Raw genomic sequence first — 19552 nt, forward strand, 5'->3', positions numbered from 1 at the left:
GGGGGGGGGGGGGAGAAACCCAAGCAGCCATAATGATTAAAATACATTCAGTTACTGATTGCTAGTTGTGCCGTTATTAAAAAAGAAAGAAATCGTGCTGCAGAGGAAAGGAAAAAAAGCTATGTACAAAAAGGAAATGGAAAATGGCCAGGTTAACACATGCATGTTTAGTGCTAGAGGGGGAAAAAGCGCTGATGCTGTCCGATATATCTCGTGTCGGTATTATAAAAGCCCTCTGCACTCAACTAAAATTAAAACTTTTTAAAGTATAATACTTGTATAGCCGTGGTGTTCATTCCACAGCCCCCAGGTGCCTCATAAAGAATCTCACAAGTGTAAAAAGTGTATTTAACTCTTCAGCTGTAGGAGGCAGGGGCAAAACGGCAAAACGTGAGTGTTTAGTCATGTTCTAAAAGGGGTGGTTGGAGGAAATCTCTATTTTCTGATGACATGCATGATTCGGGATGAGCATCCCAGCGTTCCTGATGACTAAAAGGAGAAGGGGGTACAAGAGGGAGGTGGATGGGGAGGGAAAAAGCTCAAGTCAATTTCATCTGCAGATGGTCAATTTTTTTAATATTCCAGCAAGAGTAGCAGTTCAAATCTTCTGGATCTTTTCCCCAACGACTACAGGATTCTCTTTTCTGATTTTCTCAGCGGCATCAGCTTTGTAATTGTACGAACAACTGTGGACATCTGAGTAACGGTGTACACCACAGAAAACGTTTCCGCACCTGCACTCAAACCCTGCAAAGAGATGGCAGGATCTAAGGTGTCTAATATTAGGAAAGTGCATGGCTCATTTTTGTTGCTGGTGACATATTTACAGCTCTTGCCTGTTTCCCTCACCCACCCCCATAACTAAAAACAAGATTAAAAACCACAAGATTGTTTACTTCAATATACTATACAAATTTCAGATCAGATCATTTGAAAAGCAGTTTACCAGTTCAACACAAATTGAAAAGTTGTGAGGAAAACATGTACAGGAACAATAATGCTAACAACAGTAAGCCTAAAAGTGGCTGCTGCAGACAAGAATTAAAAGCAAGAATGAAGTGCCAACACAAATCTGTACTGCTGAGCAAAGGACAACTTCAAATAGTCTTACAATGCAAGGTAGTTTTAAAACACCACCCTGGAGATAGTGGTTTGTTAGGAGTGCAATACTTTTCCCGTTCAGCCAGAAAAAGGTCCTGCAGCACACCCCACGCCCCAGCAAGCCATGAACTGGCACTTGTCAAGAACTCACTTTAGATACCAAATAACGAGTTCCTCAAGCAGCCTGTTTATAAATTATCGGATGATTGCTGACCAAATACTACAGCACCTTTTTTTCCTTTATGGCAGATGTGTTAAGGTAACATTTATTAGTACTTTATATTTGCTTTTCTGTTATTTGTATTTGACAATATAATTTGGTTTCCTTCAAATGTGAAGTATGATTGTATATGACTTAATGTTCCTTTATCAGTATTCTAGATATGAAATAGACTTATTAATCTGTTAAAACCCCAGATACCACAAAACCAAAAATTTGTGTATCAAACTCTTAGGCCACAATGCCGGCTAGGAAGCAGTGGGAATTGGTTGGCTTTTTTCCTAAGCATGAAACCCCGACGGCCCATTCCTGCAAATGCTCAGGCATAAGAGAGTTCTGCAGTTGCAGCATGGCTGGCTGAGGTGTGCTGGGAGTTCTAGTCTTTTTTCTGTCTACACAACCTAGGACCGTGCCCTTAGTTGTATTTACGCAATGAGTGGTGAGGAAGAAGAGTGTCGGAAATGTTGCCTGTGTGAAACACTGAGTTCCGTGGGGATTTTTTGTTTCAAGACTTTCAACACTTAACACAACAGATCACCAAAACCTGTTGAAGGATGGGTAGGATCAGATCAAATTTATTTATCTGACTCTCTTTAGACCATTCCAAAGCACAAGTTTAGGGACGGAAACTACAAAACTGTAGTAAGCTTACCCTGCTTACATTGTATCAGACTAGGTTGTAGCTGCAGCTGTGTTGTAGGTTGTTTTATGCTGGAGTTTATTGCTTTGCAGAACGTTTGCTGTTTTTATTACCGTATCAGGATTTTTAAAAAAAAAATGCATTTCATTTTTGTATGTCAGCTTGGGAGAACTGAAAGCTGACCTAGAAATACTTTAAATGAATTAATGAATAAATATATATCTAGGAATAGCATGCTAACATAAATAGAATTGACACAACCACCATTTATATAAAACAAACTTAAAATGTTTATTCTCCATGGTATGCTCCTTAAAAAAAATCTGCTCCCTATTTTAAGGCAAGATAAATTAAATATACAGAAATTTGAATTAAATTATATATATTCAATCAGAAACTAAAATTTGCAATCTCCCTCATCAAGCTCAGCATTCTTCCTTAAGAATTCCTGCTAACATCTATTACTGTGGGTGGGAAATATGTAATCTTTGTGGTTCAGTATCTATCTAGTGTGTGAAGCAGGTAGATTATAGCATCACAGGGAGACCTCCCTCCCTCTCTGTCTAAAATCTGACCCAATTGGTCAGTACATACAAGGACTTCCACCTGGAAGGCTGGTGAAAAGACAGGTTGCTTACTTGTAACCGTCGTTCTTTGAGTGGTCATCTGTGCATTCATACACATACGGGCTTAAGCAACCACAGAAGGCCTAGGCTGGAAGAAACTTCTGCAACTAGGTGTCACAGGGCAGGCAGGGCTGCCTGACCCCTCTGGAGTTCTGCTATAAGGGGAGGGGGCCTGCCCAGTCCCTCAGTGCCTTAAAGGCTGCACCATCCCCAGGCAGTCAAGCAGACAGAGACAGCTAGCCGGACTGTGCAGATTGTATGAATGCACAGATGACCACTGGAAGAATGACTGTTACAAGTGAGCAATCTGTCTTCCTTCATGATGGTCTCTGTGCATCACACACATATGGGTGACTGTCATTGTGTAGGAATGATGAGGGGACTACCTGGCCAAGGGGAGGCTCACCTTGCGTGGGCATCAAGGTGGTGGCAGCAGAGGTCGAGGGCATGGATGACAAGGTGGCTCTCAAGATGCTGTGCATGAGGGACCTCTTTCTATCTGTTCTAAACTCAAGTGTCAAGCACAGAACCTGTAGGAACTTACCAGTGAGACCAACTTTCTTCCGGCACATGAAGCAGCGGGTTTTTTTCTGTTTTGGTTTGTCGAGTGACCTGTTTTGTTCTTCACAGGAAGGTTCTGCACTATCTGACGCTGAGGCTAGGAGGAAAAGAGGAGGAGGAGCGAGAAAGTGTGAAAAGTGGGAGAGAGACAGAATACGAGGGCAAAACAAATCTGAGTTAAGCCCACCTTACAAATAGCAGGTCCTGTGGATTTAAATTTGTCCCTAAAATGCTGAAGCCAGGCTGCATCCAGAACTGCAACCAGATTCCTTTTCTGTTTATGTGCAGAAGGGCCCAGTTTCCTGTGAAGGCTTTATAGCTATCGTCATGTTAAGCTTTCTGCTGGTCATGGGACATGATGTACAAAGATGAAACCAAGCATGGAGATGTTTCTTCAATGGATAATGACCACAAATCCTTATGTCAGTAAAAAAGGTTTCTTATTTAATGTGCCACAAGACTTTCTTGCTTTTCTTTCATATGAAGAGCAGTTAGATTTTAAAATAATGCGGGGAAAAGACAATATTGTCCACATAGAAGAATGACACCACGGGGATTGCTCAGCAGGAGGTCTGTGTGTGCCTCCCACCCTTGAGACATGCAGTGCTGTGTCCTGCTGGATATACATCCCACACTTGCTGCACAGATTTCCTGGCATATCCAGTAAGTTCTGCCTGCTTCTCCTCCATGTATGAGTCTTCAATACGGCTAGCGTCCAGCATCCCCATCTACCGCCAACAGCTCTGCAGCATGCTGGCAAAACGTACATGGGCCTCACCATGCCTGGGGAGGGCTGGAAGCACCTCCTGCCTGTAAAGCTGCTTCAGTCAGCAATACCTTTATTCCTTATTAAATCTGTCAGGCAACTTTCCCAAAAATGACTTATGATAAAACTAAAGGATACATATAAAAGTACCATCCCCACATGACAGCAGAAACATCAATGAAAATCACAAACTGATTAACGCACTCCACAGCCCGTCGTATCCTGACATGGACCGAGGGGCATATTGGTGCCAGCTGGGCCTTGTTGGGGAGAGTATTCCACAGTTGGGATGGCGTTCCACAATCCCCATGGCTGCCCCCTTTGAACCTCCCTCTGCAGAGGGCTTCAGCTGTTGATCTCCATGTGCGAGGTGCTCCCTCATGGGCTGCTATCCTCCCCTGTGTAGCGTGTGCACTGTCATAGCTTGAAACCTGTGCCCTGACTTGGTTTCAGCAGAGACAATACAAAGACTGACCATTGTCTGACTTCATATAAAGCCATTTATGGCACCTGAGGACAGGTCTGCACACTGTTCCTCTGGTCACTGGCATCTGCTGCCAGTTTCCCCAGGCGTGAAACTGGAAAACCAGAATGATGACAACAAAGAGCTGTCTTAGGTTAGGAGCAGCCTTCAATGAGGTGGAACACAATGACAACAGCTGCTTCTGTGTGGGAGTGGTTCTGAGTGGCAGCAACGGTTGGTGGGCAGCAGGTGAGACAGCACCAGTCCTTGATCACTCTGTCACACATTATACAGTGCTTCCATATGGCAACTTTAGGAACCCTTGACAGAAGGCCAGAGAAACAAGGCTGTTGTCCTGTATTTCAGCTCACCTTACATCAACCTTCACGAGCGCAGCAGGCTCAAATGTCTGGGGCTACAACACCCATCTCTCACAGCCAGCACGACCCACAACTCGCCTAAAGTCACCCCGTGAGCTTCTTGGCCAGAAGAGGACTAGAACCTGGATCTTGTTTCTCTCAATCCAGCACATTGGCTCTCCCTACTTTGGCAGTTAACGCTCACTTTCAGCAAAACCCAAAGATGACAATGCCATGACCACGACCACCTGTTACTGTGGAAACCCTTTCAATGTTGCCTGATCAGCAGAAGTAAAGGGGAGGGAGCACAGCTTGGGAGGAGGACACCTGCTTTGGCATGCAGAAGGTTCCAGTTTCAATCCCCAACATCTCCAGGTAAGGCCAGGAAAGCTTCAGAACAAAGCTTCACAACCCAGTGAAAGCACTGGGTTAGAAAGACCCAGTGTCTCACACCATCTAAGCCAGCTTCCTATGCTCCTATGCAGTCAAGTTTTTGGAACAAATAAGAATGTACTAGCACAATATCAAGCAAATTAGACAAAGCAGCCTGCCCTGAACCACTGCTCAAAAAGGATCAGGTAATCTCTTGAAACATTCGCTGGAAAACTCATGGTCCTCTGGATCTTGTTGGGCTCCATACGGTCAGCCCCAGCCACTGGCAATACTGGCTGGGGTTACTGGAGCTAGACACTGATGGGTTGGCATGCTCAGACAAGGCAGAGATTAGCCAAAAGGGGCTGCATTTATGTCCTGGTGTCTCCTCTTGCTGCTTAACAATTGGGAGTATTTAGCAGCTGACTGGAAGCTTCCTATCTATCTGCAGATTGTTTTGTGGCCAGTGGAAACACCAACCTAGGCTCTTACCCTAAGATTGCCTCCAGACAAGCCAGGGACAAAAGGAAAGAAGGCCCTCCCCACTCCCCTTCAATTGTGGGGAAGTTTTGATTTGTGCATGGGGGTTCTTTGGCCTTGAGAATCCGAAACTTTTATAGCACTACGAAAAAATATTTTTAACCTGTTTTCTGCAGAACGTGAGCAGAGCTTGGTTTTCTAGGAGAATTAGGCCTTGTTGTTCCTACTGATTGTGCCGCTTTACAAAGTAAACAAAAGCAAAGAATGAAAACCAAAGGGAACAAACAACCTGAAGTTCCCTTGAGATTGGAGGTTCCTGAGAAGTTTGGAGGCTAAATTAGTCCTACCTGAATCCCGCCTTTCTTTCATCACAGAGCTCAAGGTGGAAGACATGAATCTCACATCTACTGCTACACTACATTCATATCTTACCTTGTTTTATTCTTGGGAGAAACCCAAGGCAGCTTACATAGTTCTCCTCTACACACAACCACCACCCTGAGAGGCAGCTTAGGCTGAGAGTCCACAATTGGCCCAAAGTCACCCAGTTGGCTTCATGGCTAGTGGGGATTCAAACCTCAATTTCCCAGGTCTGAGTGTGACATTGTCACCGCATCTACGTAGGCTCTGACCAGGCCTAGACCAACTCGGCTTCAGAAAAATTGCTAAATCATGTGTCTTCAGAACAGAGCAGCAGGACCCTAATGCCAACAATGAGGGACACAGGAAGGAAAGGGAGTCACAAGAGTTATGTGGGGTAAACAGGAGAGATGCAACACAGTTAACACTGAATTTTAGCTGGGGACAGGACAAAGGGATCAAGCATTCCTAAGATGGCTGGGAATGATGGATGTTACAGTTAAGCGGAACTGGAAGGAACCTGGCTGGAGAAAGCATGGCTTAGGTCAACCACTTTATGGAAGAGTCTGAGGAAGGACCTGGAAGACGAAGGAGTGCCATGTGAGCATTGGGCAGTTCAGTGTAAAGCTGCCCAAAGGTCCACCACTTCCCGGATCAGGTTGCCCCAGCCTGTCACCATCAGTGACTGTGCTTCAGGTCCCCTGAAGCAGGGCAGGTAATCACAGGAGAAGCATCTGAGGAGTAGGCTCTGTAGGTTCCAGAACTTCTCTGGTCCCAGGAGCTATGCATATTTTCCGTCCACCAGGTCTTCCAGTACAGAGCAAAGTCTCTTGTCCTGTTCCAGGGGTTCTCTGGCACACTAGCAATTTAATCACTCATTTCCGGCTATTGTTTATTTCATGGCCTTTTTATTGTTTTGAAAGAGTATTCTGCCATTTTGCATTTTAATTGCCATTTTAAAGTTGGCCATTGATAAAAGTTTGAATTATTTTTTGTTTGTTTGTTAATATGCTCCCTGAATTTTGTTTCATATATTTGCTCCTTTACCTAGGATAGTGCGAAAAATACATTAAATGAATAGTTAAGAGCAAGAACTGGAGCTTTTTAAAGAAGGACACTGTTAGAACAAGCTGCAGGTAGCATAGTTAGAGGGGAACTTTTAATTCCTTTTTCTGACCTTCAAACGCAGGGAGATAGTAAAGAGAATGCAATCAAGGGACAGCTATCTACAGCTCTGGGCAAGAAGGAAAGACCAAAACAAAATACTGTTAGAAGACCAACTCCTGACTTACTGCACAAAAAGTTAGGTCTGGGACACAGGAATGAACAAGAGTGTAAAAAAAATCAAAAAATGGCAAACAAGTAGAACTCTCAGAGTTGGAAGGCTTTTATCAAACGGTTAGCTATGCCAGGGTCTGTTAGAAAAACCAGGGCAATCTAAGAAATAATTCAGGAATTGGCACCTGGAGCAGAAAATTCCCACATTCTGTGCCAAGAACCAGGGTGGGAAACACATGCCTTGCCAGATGCTGCTGGACTGCAACTCCTATCATACATCACTGTTGCCTATGGGAACTGCAGTTCAACAACCTATGGATGGCCACATCTTCCCCACCCCTATCCTGAAGCAACTTTCCTCACTCTGAAGCCCGTCCAGATGGATTAGATTGCGCCTCCCAACGGCCATGCTGGCTGAGCATCAACAGGCCTGATAGTTCAACACATCTGCAAAGCATGAGGTGGGGGAAGGCTGTCCTAGAGGGACTAAGCAGACCGTCAAGCCAAGCCAATACACTGGACTGATTTGGAGCAACAACCTGTGGAGTGTAGAGAGAACCACAGACAGCACCTATCTCCCTGCTGGTCTGCCAGTGTATGGAAAGAGGTCGCCTCCTGAAGGAGGAAGGGAAGGAAAATGGCACCTGTTCTCTGATGCACCCTCCCGTTAATGTGGATTGATGGAGGGAAGTCCCACCATGGGCCTGAAAGTGCCAACCCATCTCTGAGTCACAAATGGGACAATCTGGAGAGCTAAACAAGGAGGCAGCATCAATGGGGTGGTTCACTAAACAGCTCCTGATGTTCAATTGCAATTCAAGCAATAATTGTAATAATAACTGCTTCAGGTCCTAGACATTCAGGAAACATTGTGCTAGTAGCAAGGGAGACTTCAGCTACAGACGTCCTCCAGATATGCCACTGCCATGCAGGCTGGGAATCATGGGAGTTGCAGTCCAATACATCTGGAGGGTGCCAGCTTGGGGAAGGCAGACCTATAGAATAAAACAAGACCAGAATCTTTGGTCCACCATTCTAACAGGTGAACTGGTATAGGGTACTGGCTAAAAATAAAAGCAGCGACTCAAAAAGGCCATGGCTCAACTTCACTTAAGCTATGCATCCGCTTGGGAAAGCAACAGCAACGTACCCAAGGAGTTGGAGGCATGGGTGTACTACACTGTTCACATGCTTTGTTGATTTCTGGCCTACTCTGAAAGCTACCCATGTGGAAAGAGGCTAGAAAGTCAGATTTTAGCAAGTAGTTCACCAAGATCACCAAGAAGGGAGAACATGACTAGAAGAAGGTTCTCTGAGAGTCTCAGCCACATGCCAGCAGAGAAGGATCCGGCTGCTGTTTGGACAATAGCCAGATGCTCCACCTCTGCTTAAAAAGAAAGGGTGGTCATTCTTCCAGCACCCTTGACAGAGAGTGAAGAAACATTCTCTCACAAAGAGGAAGACAAGCAAAAATGTGGACTTTCACTTTAGGCAACTCTGGGTTCAAACAGGCATCAGCCTGGTTGGTTTGCAGAACCATGGTAGCTTAGGTAAACCACTAAGGCTTATTCAGTGCAGGCTGCAGTGCTTGGCGCATTACCAACCAGGGCGCAGCTTGTTCTGTTGTCTGAACCAAAGGTTACTTGATGGGGAAAACAACCCTCAAATAAACCCATACCATCCCACAGTTTATTGGAGGGCTACTTCCCTTTTTAATGACCCATGCTGCCTGATAATATGACAAGTCGTACCCATCAGTGTACAAACAGTGCCCGGCATGCACTGTGGCTACTTTAAACTACAGTGAAACAGGCAAGCCACTGCTTGCAATCTGTATGTAGCAATTACACCTTCCTTCCACCCCGCTGCACAGGGCCCCAATTCCAGGTCAGAATTCTAGGGTGGGGATTAGAGCAGCTTGGAAGTTCAAGCCTAACCCTTCACTTCAAGGGGGCCATCAACAGGCAATACAATATTGAGACCTGGACCCTAAAAAGCCAGTCAGAGTCAACTGGCACATGCTGGAAGGGCAATGAAAGCATTCACAGAGGCCAGACGGCTATTTGTCAGGGGTGGTGCAGCTGCAAGAAGACTATATGGATAAGGGGCCTGGATTAGGGAGCCTCCTAGGTGCCTTCCAAGTCAACAAATTATGGGTGTTTCAAAGAGCAGAAAGGGTATGAGATCACTTCCTTTGCTCCCTCAGTCACGTCAGATTGCTTTTGGAACTGGGGAGTTTTGCAGCATTTTGTAATATGACATGAAGGAACTACTGCATATTCGCAGGAAGAAAAGAGAATCTAACTGAGAAAAGAAGCCCTTGGGTACACACCCAAAGTAGCTCTTATGAAGCTTTCCAATGATCCCATTTCTTTTACATTCTGCAAGTGGTCATCTGCTTAATTTCAGGGTGACTTCTCCTGGAATGTGTTGATGGCCAGAGAAAAAATGGCCAACTAAGAGAAAGAAACACACACACACACACACACACACACACACACACACACACACACAGAGAGAGAGAGAGAGAGAGAGAGAGAGAGAGAGAGAGAGAGAGAGAGAGGATCCCACAACTCCATAACAAACACATTTGATGGAAAAAACGCAAAATCTCACACAGCAAGAAGACTGCATTTCATGGTTACACTTATTTTATCTGCAACCCTCTCATTCCATGTTGAACAGCATGAAGTTGAAAGTTTTGAGGCTGCAAATAGAAGCATGAATAGAGGGGAAGATTATTAGCACAAAATTATGACATTGAATAGAGAGGTACAAACATTCAAATACAGAAACATGCAGAAAAGACAGAAAGCTCATAGGAGCAGAACACTTGCAAGCTGTCAGAAGGCAGCTAAAAAGAACAGCTTAAAAATAGACCACACCATGCATTCAAGAACGAACTAAGCAGCGTTAAGTATGATAGGAGGAGCATTCTGCAAGTAGAGGACAATATTCACACCAAAGATGAGGACAAGAAAGGGCTATCAGACATGTTTGAGGTCTGCCTTTTAATGCCAAGTGGCAAGACAGGCATGATCCAGACTGTATAGCACGCTTGAGTTGCCATTCACTCCAAGGAGACAAAGGAAACACACAGAGAAAGATGTCTATCTTTGAAATCAGTGGGTTTAACAAATCACATCTGTCTTCACACTATTGGAATGGGAAGCTCCTGGCCTTTGTTTGACAAGACAGTGTTTCCTAGACATTTGATAGCTGGGGCACAGATTCTCCCTTGCGAGGATTAAGACTGGAGACACAGTTGGCTCACTGGGCTACTTATCAGAACAATACACCTGCTGCTTCTCAAATCAGCTCTTGGAACGAGGGTGGAGGCATCCTCTCAGCAACAGTAGAAGAGCAGAGTTAAGATTTCCGTGCCCAGTCAGCCAAAGTTCAGGGATAAGACTGTATTTTCTTGGCAATCATGATGCTTCTGGGATTTACCTGCTGCCTCTTGGTTGTACCAAATAGGGAACCAGGAATCCAAGATCAGGGAAACCTAGTGCCTCATTACATCCTTCTTTTGGGATAACACTTTGCTGGCAGGGGCAGCAAGAGAAAAGGAAAGGGCAGGCGGGGTGGGCACATGTACAAGCAACTAATATGCTTGGGCATCTCTACACAGTGGCTACGTCCTAGAAGGTAGCTATTTTTCTGAAGGTACACGCCAGCTCCTCTCAAGTTCTTGCACACAGTTTGGGAATCACTGTTAGAACCTACCATTAACAAGGAAGCTCACTTACCTACTGTGTTTAGTGTTAAATCTGTATCACGCCTCTTCGTTTTCACTCTCGCACTGTCATCCGGGAAATCGGGATCGTCTATATTATTTTCTAGGCTTGCGTCATAATCACACTCTGTTTCTGAGCCCCTGGTAGTGCCAGGTAAATCTGAGTTATCCATCGACAATTCCTCTCCGGTACTGTCTATTGAAATTGTCTCGGCAAGATCCACTGATGTTGGTTCTATTTGTTCAATGGGACATGTAATATAGGTATGTATTTTGATATATATCTATATATATATATATTTAAAAAACAGGTTGTCTTCTCAGTTTTAAACTTGCTTGTGTTTGTTTACTGTTAAACAGCCCACCAAAAGCGACACACACACACTTTCAATTTTGGGCTACAACAATGCAGAACTTCTTCAACTCTGTTAATGCATCAGGTTGAAGGCTGCACTGCTACTGGAGATGAATCGTATAGTATGGGATCCAGATCTGACCTACTCTGTTATCACTGGAAACAGAATATAGGAAATACAGGAGGATAGCCTGGTGTAAAGACGTGAACGTAATTTTTTCCACTTCAGAGTAGCTTGGCAAAAAGCCTCCCCCTCCCCTTTTTCCTTAACTATATAGGGTCAGCTCTTTTGTGTTGTCAGTGTAGGGGGAATTTAGAATGGTGTGTCTTTTAGCACAGAGAAACAGGCACTCTAAAAGGGAGAATATTAGAAATGCAATTTAATAGACATATTAGCAAACAACACAAATGGCATTTTCTCATTTCACTTTTAAGGTCTCTAGAAGAGAGTCCTCACTTCTGAAGGTATGTAAAAACTCCTGCATAATTCTGCTCCATGTAGAACACCTTCCTGAAGCCACCCATAAAATGCCATATACTTGTTTAATAAAGAAAAAGCATCAGTTCACATGCACCCTTCTCCCACTAGACAGAAAGTATTTCCATACAGAAATATATCAAATGTAGATGAGCATATATGCATACCAAAGCAAAAAACACAGTGGGTAGATGTGTGTGGAACTTCTTCCTGTTAAACGTGGCATACAGAAGGACATTGGTCTTGCAGAAGAGTCACACTCAGGTTATCCAAATATCCATTCACACAACCCCATCAGAATGGCGAGTCGAATACTAAAATGCCTGTCTTCAGGAATCTGAGCCAGTGGTGGGCCTCAAGCCTTGCTACTTCCAGCTCAAGCAACCTTTCACCTCTTCCCAAGACCTTGAATAATCACTACTGATCAACCAGAGAAGATCAGCCATCTCCAGCTTGGTGCCTTCCAGATACTGTGGACTACAACCCTCAGAATCCCTGACCACATTGACTGGGGTCGATTGGACTTGAAGCCTGAAACAACTGATTAGACACTAGAATGAGCAATAGCTAATAGGAAGATACATTTTACTAGGTCAGGTGGACACATACATCCATGCCGGTGCTAGCAGTTCCTCTGCATAGCTTAATTCATGCTCCCCACTGCCATGGAAATGGTGACAGCCACCAATCTGGATGGCTTTAAAATGGGATTGCACGGATTCGCGAGGGAAGAGGCTATCAGTGGCTACTAGCCTTGCTGGCTATGTGCTACCTCTTTTCCCAGAGACGCCATGCCTGCATACATCAGTTGCTGAGGAGCTGGGCAGGAGGAGGTTATCCTGCTTGAGCAATCCTGCAGACAGCTGTTTTGCCAGTGTCTAGGACAGGGTGGACCTTTGGTCTGATCCAGCATGGCATTTATGTCCTTACGTTCAAAGTACTCAGCTACAGTTTAGAAGCAGCAGCATTGCCTGATCTTAAACTGAAGTCACATTGAGTTGTTCCACACAAAGGTCCAGCACAATGCTATGTACAAATAGCACCTTAATACAGAAATATTTCCTCCTTACTGGATTTTGTATGGATCCATACCATCCATATAATTTACACACCAGCCCATCTAGCAGCATACTCTTCAGATGAGTTTTAACAGGTGGTCTAAAAGAGGCACCTCAGGATATCATCTCTGTCATGCCAAAGTGCAGGACACAGAATGATGGGCTCAAGTAACAGGAAGCCACATTTGGGCTGGACTTCAGGAAAACTTTCTTGACTGTCAGAGCAGCACAGCACAGGAACTGATTACCTAGGAAAGTACCCCATACTGGAAGCATTCAAGAGGCAGTTGCACAACTATCTGGTGCCTTTATCTTGGAGTCCCGAATTGAGCAGGGGTTGGACTTGATGGCTTTACAGGCCCCTTCGGACCCTGTTCTATGAGTCCATGAACGTTCACTGCACATGACTCTAACATGTGATCTCCCAAAAGAAAACACATGTCATGTATCTTCAGACACAGGCTTTTAGAAGCAGAATACGAGAAAGACAGCCTAAATATTACATCTGGCTGCGAGAGAAGGGAAACATAGCCACTCCATCGGCTCTGCGGAGGAGCCAGCAATGTTTGACTTCTTCCTTTTCTCCCTTCCTCACACTGTTGCCAATCAAGCCGGTCAATATGAAGACTTAAAACTACTGCCAGAGATTATTTTCCCCTCTTCCCTGTGGGTCTGCTTTCCTTTTGTTTTGCAGACTGTAAGCCTGAAGGTACAAACTGGCTAAGTACTGATTTTAGTAAGGCACTCTAGAAACTTTTTTCCACTGAGAAACTTGGTAAAATGCTCTTAATAAATAATAAAAGGGCTGTGAACTCACTTTAAATCTTCAATTGTCTACCTTAGCTTGAAATGTAGGCCATTAAAATGCAGACTATTTTATCTTGAAATGCAGACTAGGTATAGACATAACCTAGAGGAGCATGTAATGGCTAGAGAGTTCTAGGAACCCAAGATATAAAGATATGGCATCCCATTTTGCCAGACTGCTTTTATTTTGCATAGGCCTTCTCCCTGCTTCCATCTATCTGTTTCTTGAGCTTTATATCCCACATTTCCTGCACAAAATTTTCAAGTCACCCTTGTGAAACAGTGTGGGGAATTAAACAGATGCTTCCCTTGTACCAGTTGGGTTATGCAAACTCCTAATTCCCCTTGTGCCTCAGGACCTCCATGCAAATTACTGAATGCATGCAGGCAATTCCTCCTCCTCCTGTGTATGTGTACATGTTTGCATGTGCATGCAGGGGGAGCTCTCCCTTGAGCATTACCTAGCTCTTCCTGCAGCCCAAGTCTGATGTTATGAAGCACCCCCTTTCAAAATGTGCCATTTGGAACAGAAAGGGTTCACAACTGGAAGGGGACTGGGGATTTTTGGTATCTGTGGAGGGCAAAAAAAAAAAAAAAAAAGCAGGTGAGGCCCCCGATTTCCCAACAGGAGTGCAATTTCTTGTGTACAATTTCTGTCCAGCCATTGTACTTGGATTACCTTAATTCCTCAATGTTGGCAACCGCAAAATTCATATTTTGTGTCAAAAGTACAACCACAGAAGACACTATAATGAAATATTTCCTAAGCTGTTAAGGCCAAATAGAAGGGAAAACGAAGAATTCAACTTCTTTTAAAGCAGTGGCATCCTGGAAACCCAATGTGGTGTAAGCAGGTATGCTTAACGTGGCTCCTTAGTCACCGACATCCCCCTACATGGCTTCCTTGGTCACCTAGATGCTTTCCACACATCATGCAGGAGAGAAGAGCTCATTGTTTTCTTTCTTCCCTCGATGTCTGATATGCAAGAATCCATTTTCCAAGATCTATGAGCAACCTTAGAAAAAGGTTCCATAAGGTAGTATAAAAAGAGTAACTGAAATCCACAGAACACACACACACACACACAAGGTGGGGAGGGGGAAGGGGGGAAGAAGTGCCCTCCCATCCAAGAGGGACCCCTCCCACATTTTGCTCAAAAATCCTCCCTGAGAAGGAGCTCAGCAGAACTTTGCAAGTCGGCAGATGTAAATAGGTAAATCTTTGCAATGTCTTCTCTTTTCTTTTTAAATAATCTATAACCCCATTTCTTCTCCCCCCGCACCCCGCTTTCCCTAATATTCTACCTGCTTCCAAACCCTAAATCCCCTTGGCTTTCGAGCTCTGCCACTCCTTCATGCCTTCCTACCAACTTTCAAAACCCCTACATTTGCTCAGCCTCCTCAATTCCTTCCTACCCCCTCCACTGAAATCATCTCTGAAATTAGCATTTCTTTCTTGTCTCCCTTCTCCATGATCATGCCCACAGTGCACTGAAGCTGATTCAAATTGCCTAATTGCATTAAATTTATACCCTGCCTTTTTTCCTCTGGCAGGGAACCCAAGTCAGTACACAAGTTTGCCATCTTCTGCCTTCTTAGCATGAAGACATGGTTCTCATTCCCCTGATGTGTGATTTCAATTAATTTTAAACTGTTTTTGGTTTCATTAAAGAATTGTTTTCAGAGATTTTGGTGTGGTTTTTGACTTAACTTAGCCTTTGGGGTATTTGCAGGATTTCCTAAACATGCAGAGACGAATGCCAAAATATCCTGCATGTATGTGCTTATTTTACAAGGATGGAAACTTATCCATATAAACTAAAGCAAATGCTAGAAAACTTTGCAACATCGGGGGAAAAAACTCAAGCCCTCGTAACAAGTGAGAAGCCTGCCTGGGCCTTTGGTTAAGCCCACTTTTCTCCAATGTTCTGGCACACAGTTTCGGTGTCCCCCATCACTCCAACACACACAACACCCCTACAGCTTTCTTGGGCCATTGCACTTATTACAGCTTTATTGCAAGGCCAAATTTCAGAAGGGTTGCAAAGATCACTGCGCGTCACCTGCATTGTATGGGCATTACCAGAACAATGGCAAGAAAGTTATTAAGGTTCAGCAGATAGCAGCGTGATGCACGTTCCCAGGATCCCAAAGTCAGGATAGTTTCTCGTGGTCACTCCAAGGGCTGACAACTTTCAGCTTGCTAGGCAGAGCCTCAGTGCTGCCTTCCCTAATCATTCTGCACATAAGAGCTGCTTCTACTCTAGGAATGAGACCGTTTGTCTTATGGAAGTGGCTTTGTCCGTCCTTTTCTTCAGGGACGGACCTGAAGTGATGGACCAGGGACGGACCAGGGAGTGTAGTGGTTAGAGCCTATACACAATGAATAGTGAGCGGGGAGGGAAAGACTTTATAAAATCCATGGCAAGAGAGGCATCTTTCCTTCTTGGTTGGGGGAACTGATGTGCTTCTTCAGGCTCCTTTGGAGGTCCACATAGCACCCCTGGCCTATTCCGGAAACCAACACAGCCACCAAGAAAAGGGGAACGCAAGCTATATTTTGCTTCTTCATACACTGCACCCATGCTTCATCCTTGTATTCAACAGAATTGTGTATCATCTTTTACCCAGGTGTTTTTGTTTCTTCCTAAGTATCCTTGGATCTAAAGGAGGTGCCTGGGCTAGACTAGGCCTCTGGATCTCATCTCTTAAGATTTTGCTTCTCACCACACAGCATTATAAGCTTCCAAATGGTATGGATCTGAGATGGAGGTACATTGTAGGTCCAGGGCTGCACAAAGTCCTCAGCCCAGTTTCAAAACCCCTCTGCAAGCTATCGGTTCAGACCTCCTGCAAGAGCAGCCGGCTCCTTTTCTGACAGCCTGCTGCATGGGAAGGCAGAAGAAGAAAGGCAAGGGAGTGGCAGGAAGGAGAAAGGGAAACCTCCTCATTGTATTCTGGCCTTGCTACCCATGGCCCTACCTGCTGGCATCCATGCCAGAAAATGGCTGCCCACTCCTGGTTTATGGCGTACTCACAGAAGCATACACAGGCCGCTCTAGCCGATGCTCTAGAAATGGTCAAGGCCAGTAGCCAGAGCTCCATGCAAAGGAGGGCCTGTAGCTCAGCCATGGAGAACATGCTCTGCGTGCAGGCAGGCCCATTTTCAGCCCTGGAATCTCTAGTTAAACAGTGCGCAGGCCACGGCAGATGGGAATTGAGCCCCTGCTAGAGCTGCCACCAATCTGAGGAACGATGGCTGAGCTAGACAATTCATCTAGAAATGTTATAATAATAATAATAATAATAATCTAGTCTAGAACAAGGCACTTCGTTTTCAAGATGAGGAAACTAAAAGTCCAGACAGTAAACACTGAAAGTATGGTGTCTGCCCATCAAAAGCTTTCATACCAGCACACCAATGCAACACTGGAAGTGCCTGCTTGAGGATCTATGGGGGAAAGACAAGAAACCCCGCACTGTACTAGTGTGGCTGCCACCAACCGGGAGATCTCCAGATCTGCTGGACTGCAGTTTCCATCACCCCAACTAAGCCATGTCAGCTGGTGGAAAATGTAGCCCAACAGACCTGAAGAGCGCTGGGTTGGAGGAGGCCGGTCTAATGAGAAGCGACAGCAATGGGAGGAAAGAGAAAGCACCCCTGTACTTTGAGCCACACCATGGTTTGGGTATTACTGTCTGGTATCTAAGGGCACAGGCTGCTGAAGCACATGACCAGGGACTGGCTTAAGCTGTCTCTAAGGGACAGATAAGTATTTTGGCAGATTGCCCATAACAGTACTCATTGAGTAAAGCTGTGGTGAAGCCATAATGGTGCATCTTGAGAGAGAGAGCGAGCGAGAGACCGGGGGGGGGGGGGGAGGCGCACAGCGGTGCTTGTATCTTTGCACTTTGGAAACACTCAGATAATCCCATGCACCCTTAACAAGGGAGTAAGTTGCACCAAGCACTCAGTACTGAACAGAATTTTCCTAGAAGCTGAAAGGACATGCATTAAGTTTTTTGAAACACATCTGAAATGGACAAGATAGGTTTTTTGCCTGCCTCTCCATTTTCCGCTATGTCTGAAGGCCACAAAGATGCCCCAACATCTGCCCAGAAAAGGTTAAGTTCTACTGAGAAATCTAGTTGTTTTGGAAGAGGAATTTCCTAGAATTGCATTACTGGTTTTTAAAACAGCACAAACAAAACAGAAGTCCTAAATTAAAGATTAAGGAGGGGCATTGGCATAAGCCCAAAATAAGTTCATGACACAATACATTTATTAGCCTTTAAGGTATCCTGGGAGTATTGTTTGCAACAAAAAGCTAACACTTTAGAAAGTACTGCTACATACAGCACAATTGACAGAAAACATGAAAGTTCCCCTTGACTTTGCTGGAAAACTTGAGGATCCAACAGGAGCATGAACCAATCCAACTAAAAGGCACCCTCCAGGTGTTTTGAAGCCCATCAGCTTCAGACACTATGACTAGTGAGCAAGGCTAATGGAACTTGTAGTTCAAACCATCTGGAGCACACTGTGCTATCCTTGGTCTGATAAAACCCACAGGGATCACCCCTTTTTGTGAAACTACACAGTGGAATGAGTGAACGTCAGCTGAGCAAGGCCGTTGAAGCTTGGATTCTCAAAAAAATAACCTGAACATCTGAAAACGCTGAAGGCTGTGGCATTAATCTCTACAGGAACCCTTTCGTATAGTACTGACTGATGCAAGATATAAACACAGGGCAATTTCAAATATTGCAGGTAGTTGCAGGCTTACTTCTTATTAGTCCGACTTTGAAGCTGGTAAGATTAGTTTTCTAGCAGTGCAGCTCAAGCCGTTTACCCCTTTCCGAAAAGCAGCAAAATTAGAAAAAATGTAACAGAGATATTGCTTTCCACCAGTTGTGACAACACCTCACCCCCCCGTAAGTGCTTGAAAATTCCCTTCACTGTAGAGCAGCCATTTGCAGGCTCAGGAGAACATTTCAGAGGACCAGTCTGTGCCTCGTCCACAACCAAGGTGCACCATTAAAATCACCCAACACCTTTGTATCAGCACTAACTGCAGCAGCTTTCTGAGACATGGCACTGCTGAGTTATTGCCTAATGCATCAAGTAGGACAACACTTCTGTTGCTCTCCAGCTGTGCATGACGAAACACAAAAGCAGGCAGGCAGAACAAAAAGACACTGGATGCCTCCAACCAGCTTTCTTACTGACCTTGAACATCTTCTCTTTCAGGTCCTGTTTTATCCACTATATCTGTACATTCCACTTCGCAAGTTGCTACGGATTCTGCTAAGAGCGACGACGGGCTTGACACAGGCCTAGAAGGTGATGGAGGAGGGAGCATTGGTTCAGAAAGCGGTTCCCCCTTGGCCCTGGCTAACTGCAGTACAGCAACTCCTGTGAGATGATACTGTTCCTATAATTTTTGGTGATCAAATGGCGTGGAGGACTGCACCGGCTCCATGCTGGGAACACTTGCGGAAAGCTGCCTGCTGTGCCATCGAAGGAAGGAGAGGAGAAACAGCAAACGGCGGGTGTATGGGAGAAGAATGACTATACAGGTGTTTTTTAATATATATATAATTTTGGGAGGGAAGGGGAAGGGAGGAAACAATGAGAAGAATGCGGGAGAGGTTCGGATGGGGCTGAACTTGGATCAGGAGTTAAAGTTGTAGAGAGAGATAAAGTTTGAGGAAAAATATTTTAAGAGTATGGGCTAAGAGAAAAAACGAGAAGGCAAAGCAAAAAGGCTTGAGGCATGGCGAAGGGCGGTCACAAGCAGACTAGGAAAGGGTGGGCACTCCACCCATTTACACTCTGTGGGGAGGTGCAGAGTTCCCGCCAAAAACTGTTAAAGCTATTAAATCTTCCCG

General features: G+C 44.8%; 1 protein-coding gene across 5 annotated transcripts in view; it reads right to left on the minus strand.

The window, feature by feature from the left end:
- Nucleotides 1-548: 548 nt before the first annotated feature.
- The window catches only part of ZFAND6 (zinc finger AN1-type containing 6), a 54879-nt gene continuing 35875 nt past the window's right edge, over nt 549-19552 (minus strand). For 4 of the 5 annotated variants that reach the window (XM_044438527.1, XM_044438530.1, XM_044438531.1 and 1 more), the window contains 4 exons: nt 18891-18997; nt 10976-11197; nt 3132-3245; nt 549-747 (listed from right to left, as the gene is read on the minus strand). In XM_044438527.1, coding sequence (XP_044294462.1) covers nt 599-747; nt 3132-3245; nt 10976-11197; nt 18891-18997 — 592 coding nt within the window. In that variant the 3' untranslated portion in view covers nt 549-598. The remainder of the gene's footprint in view (nt 748-3131; nt 3246-10975; nt 11198-18890; nt 18998-19552) is intronic. The other variant, XM_044438532.1, reaches the window with a different exon arrangement.

This window comes from Varanus komodoensis, unplaced genomic scaffold, assembly GCF_004798865.1.
Source record: "Varanus komodoensis strain SLA01 unplaced genomic scaffold, ASM479886v1 scaffold33, whole genome shotgun sequence".
NCBI classification, from domain to species: Eukaryota; Metazoa; Chordata; class Lepidosauria; order Squamata; family Varanidae; genus Varanus; species Varanus komodoensis.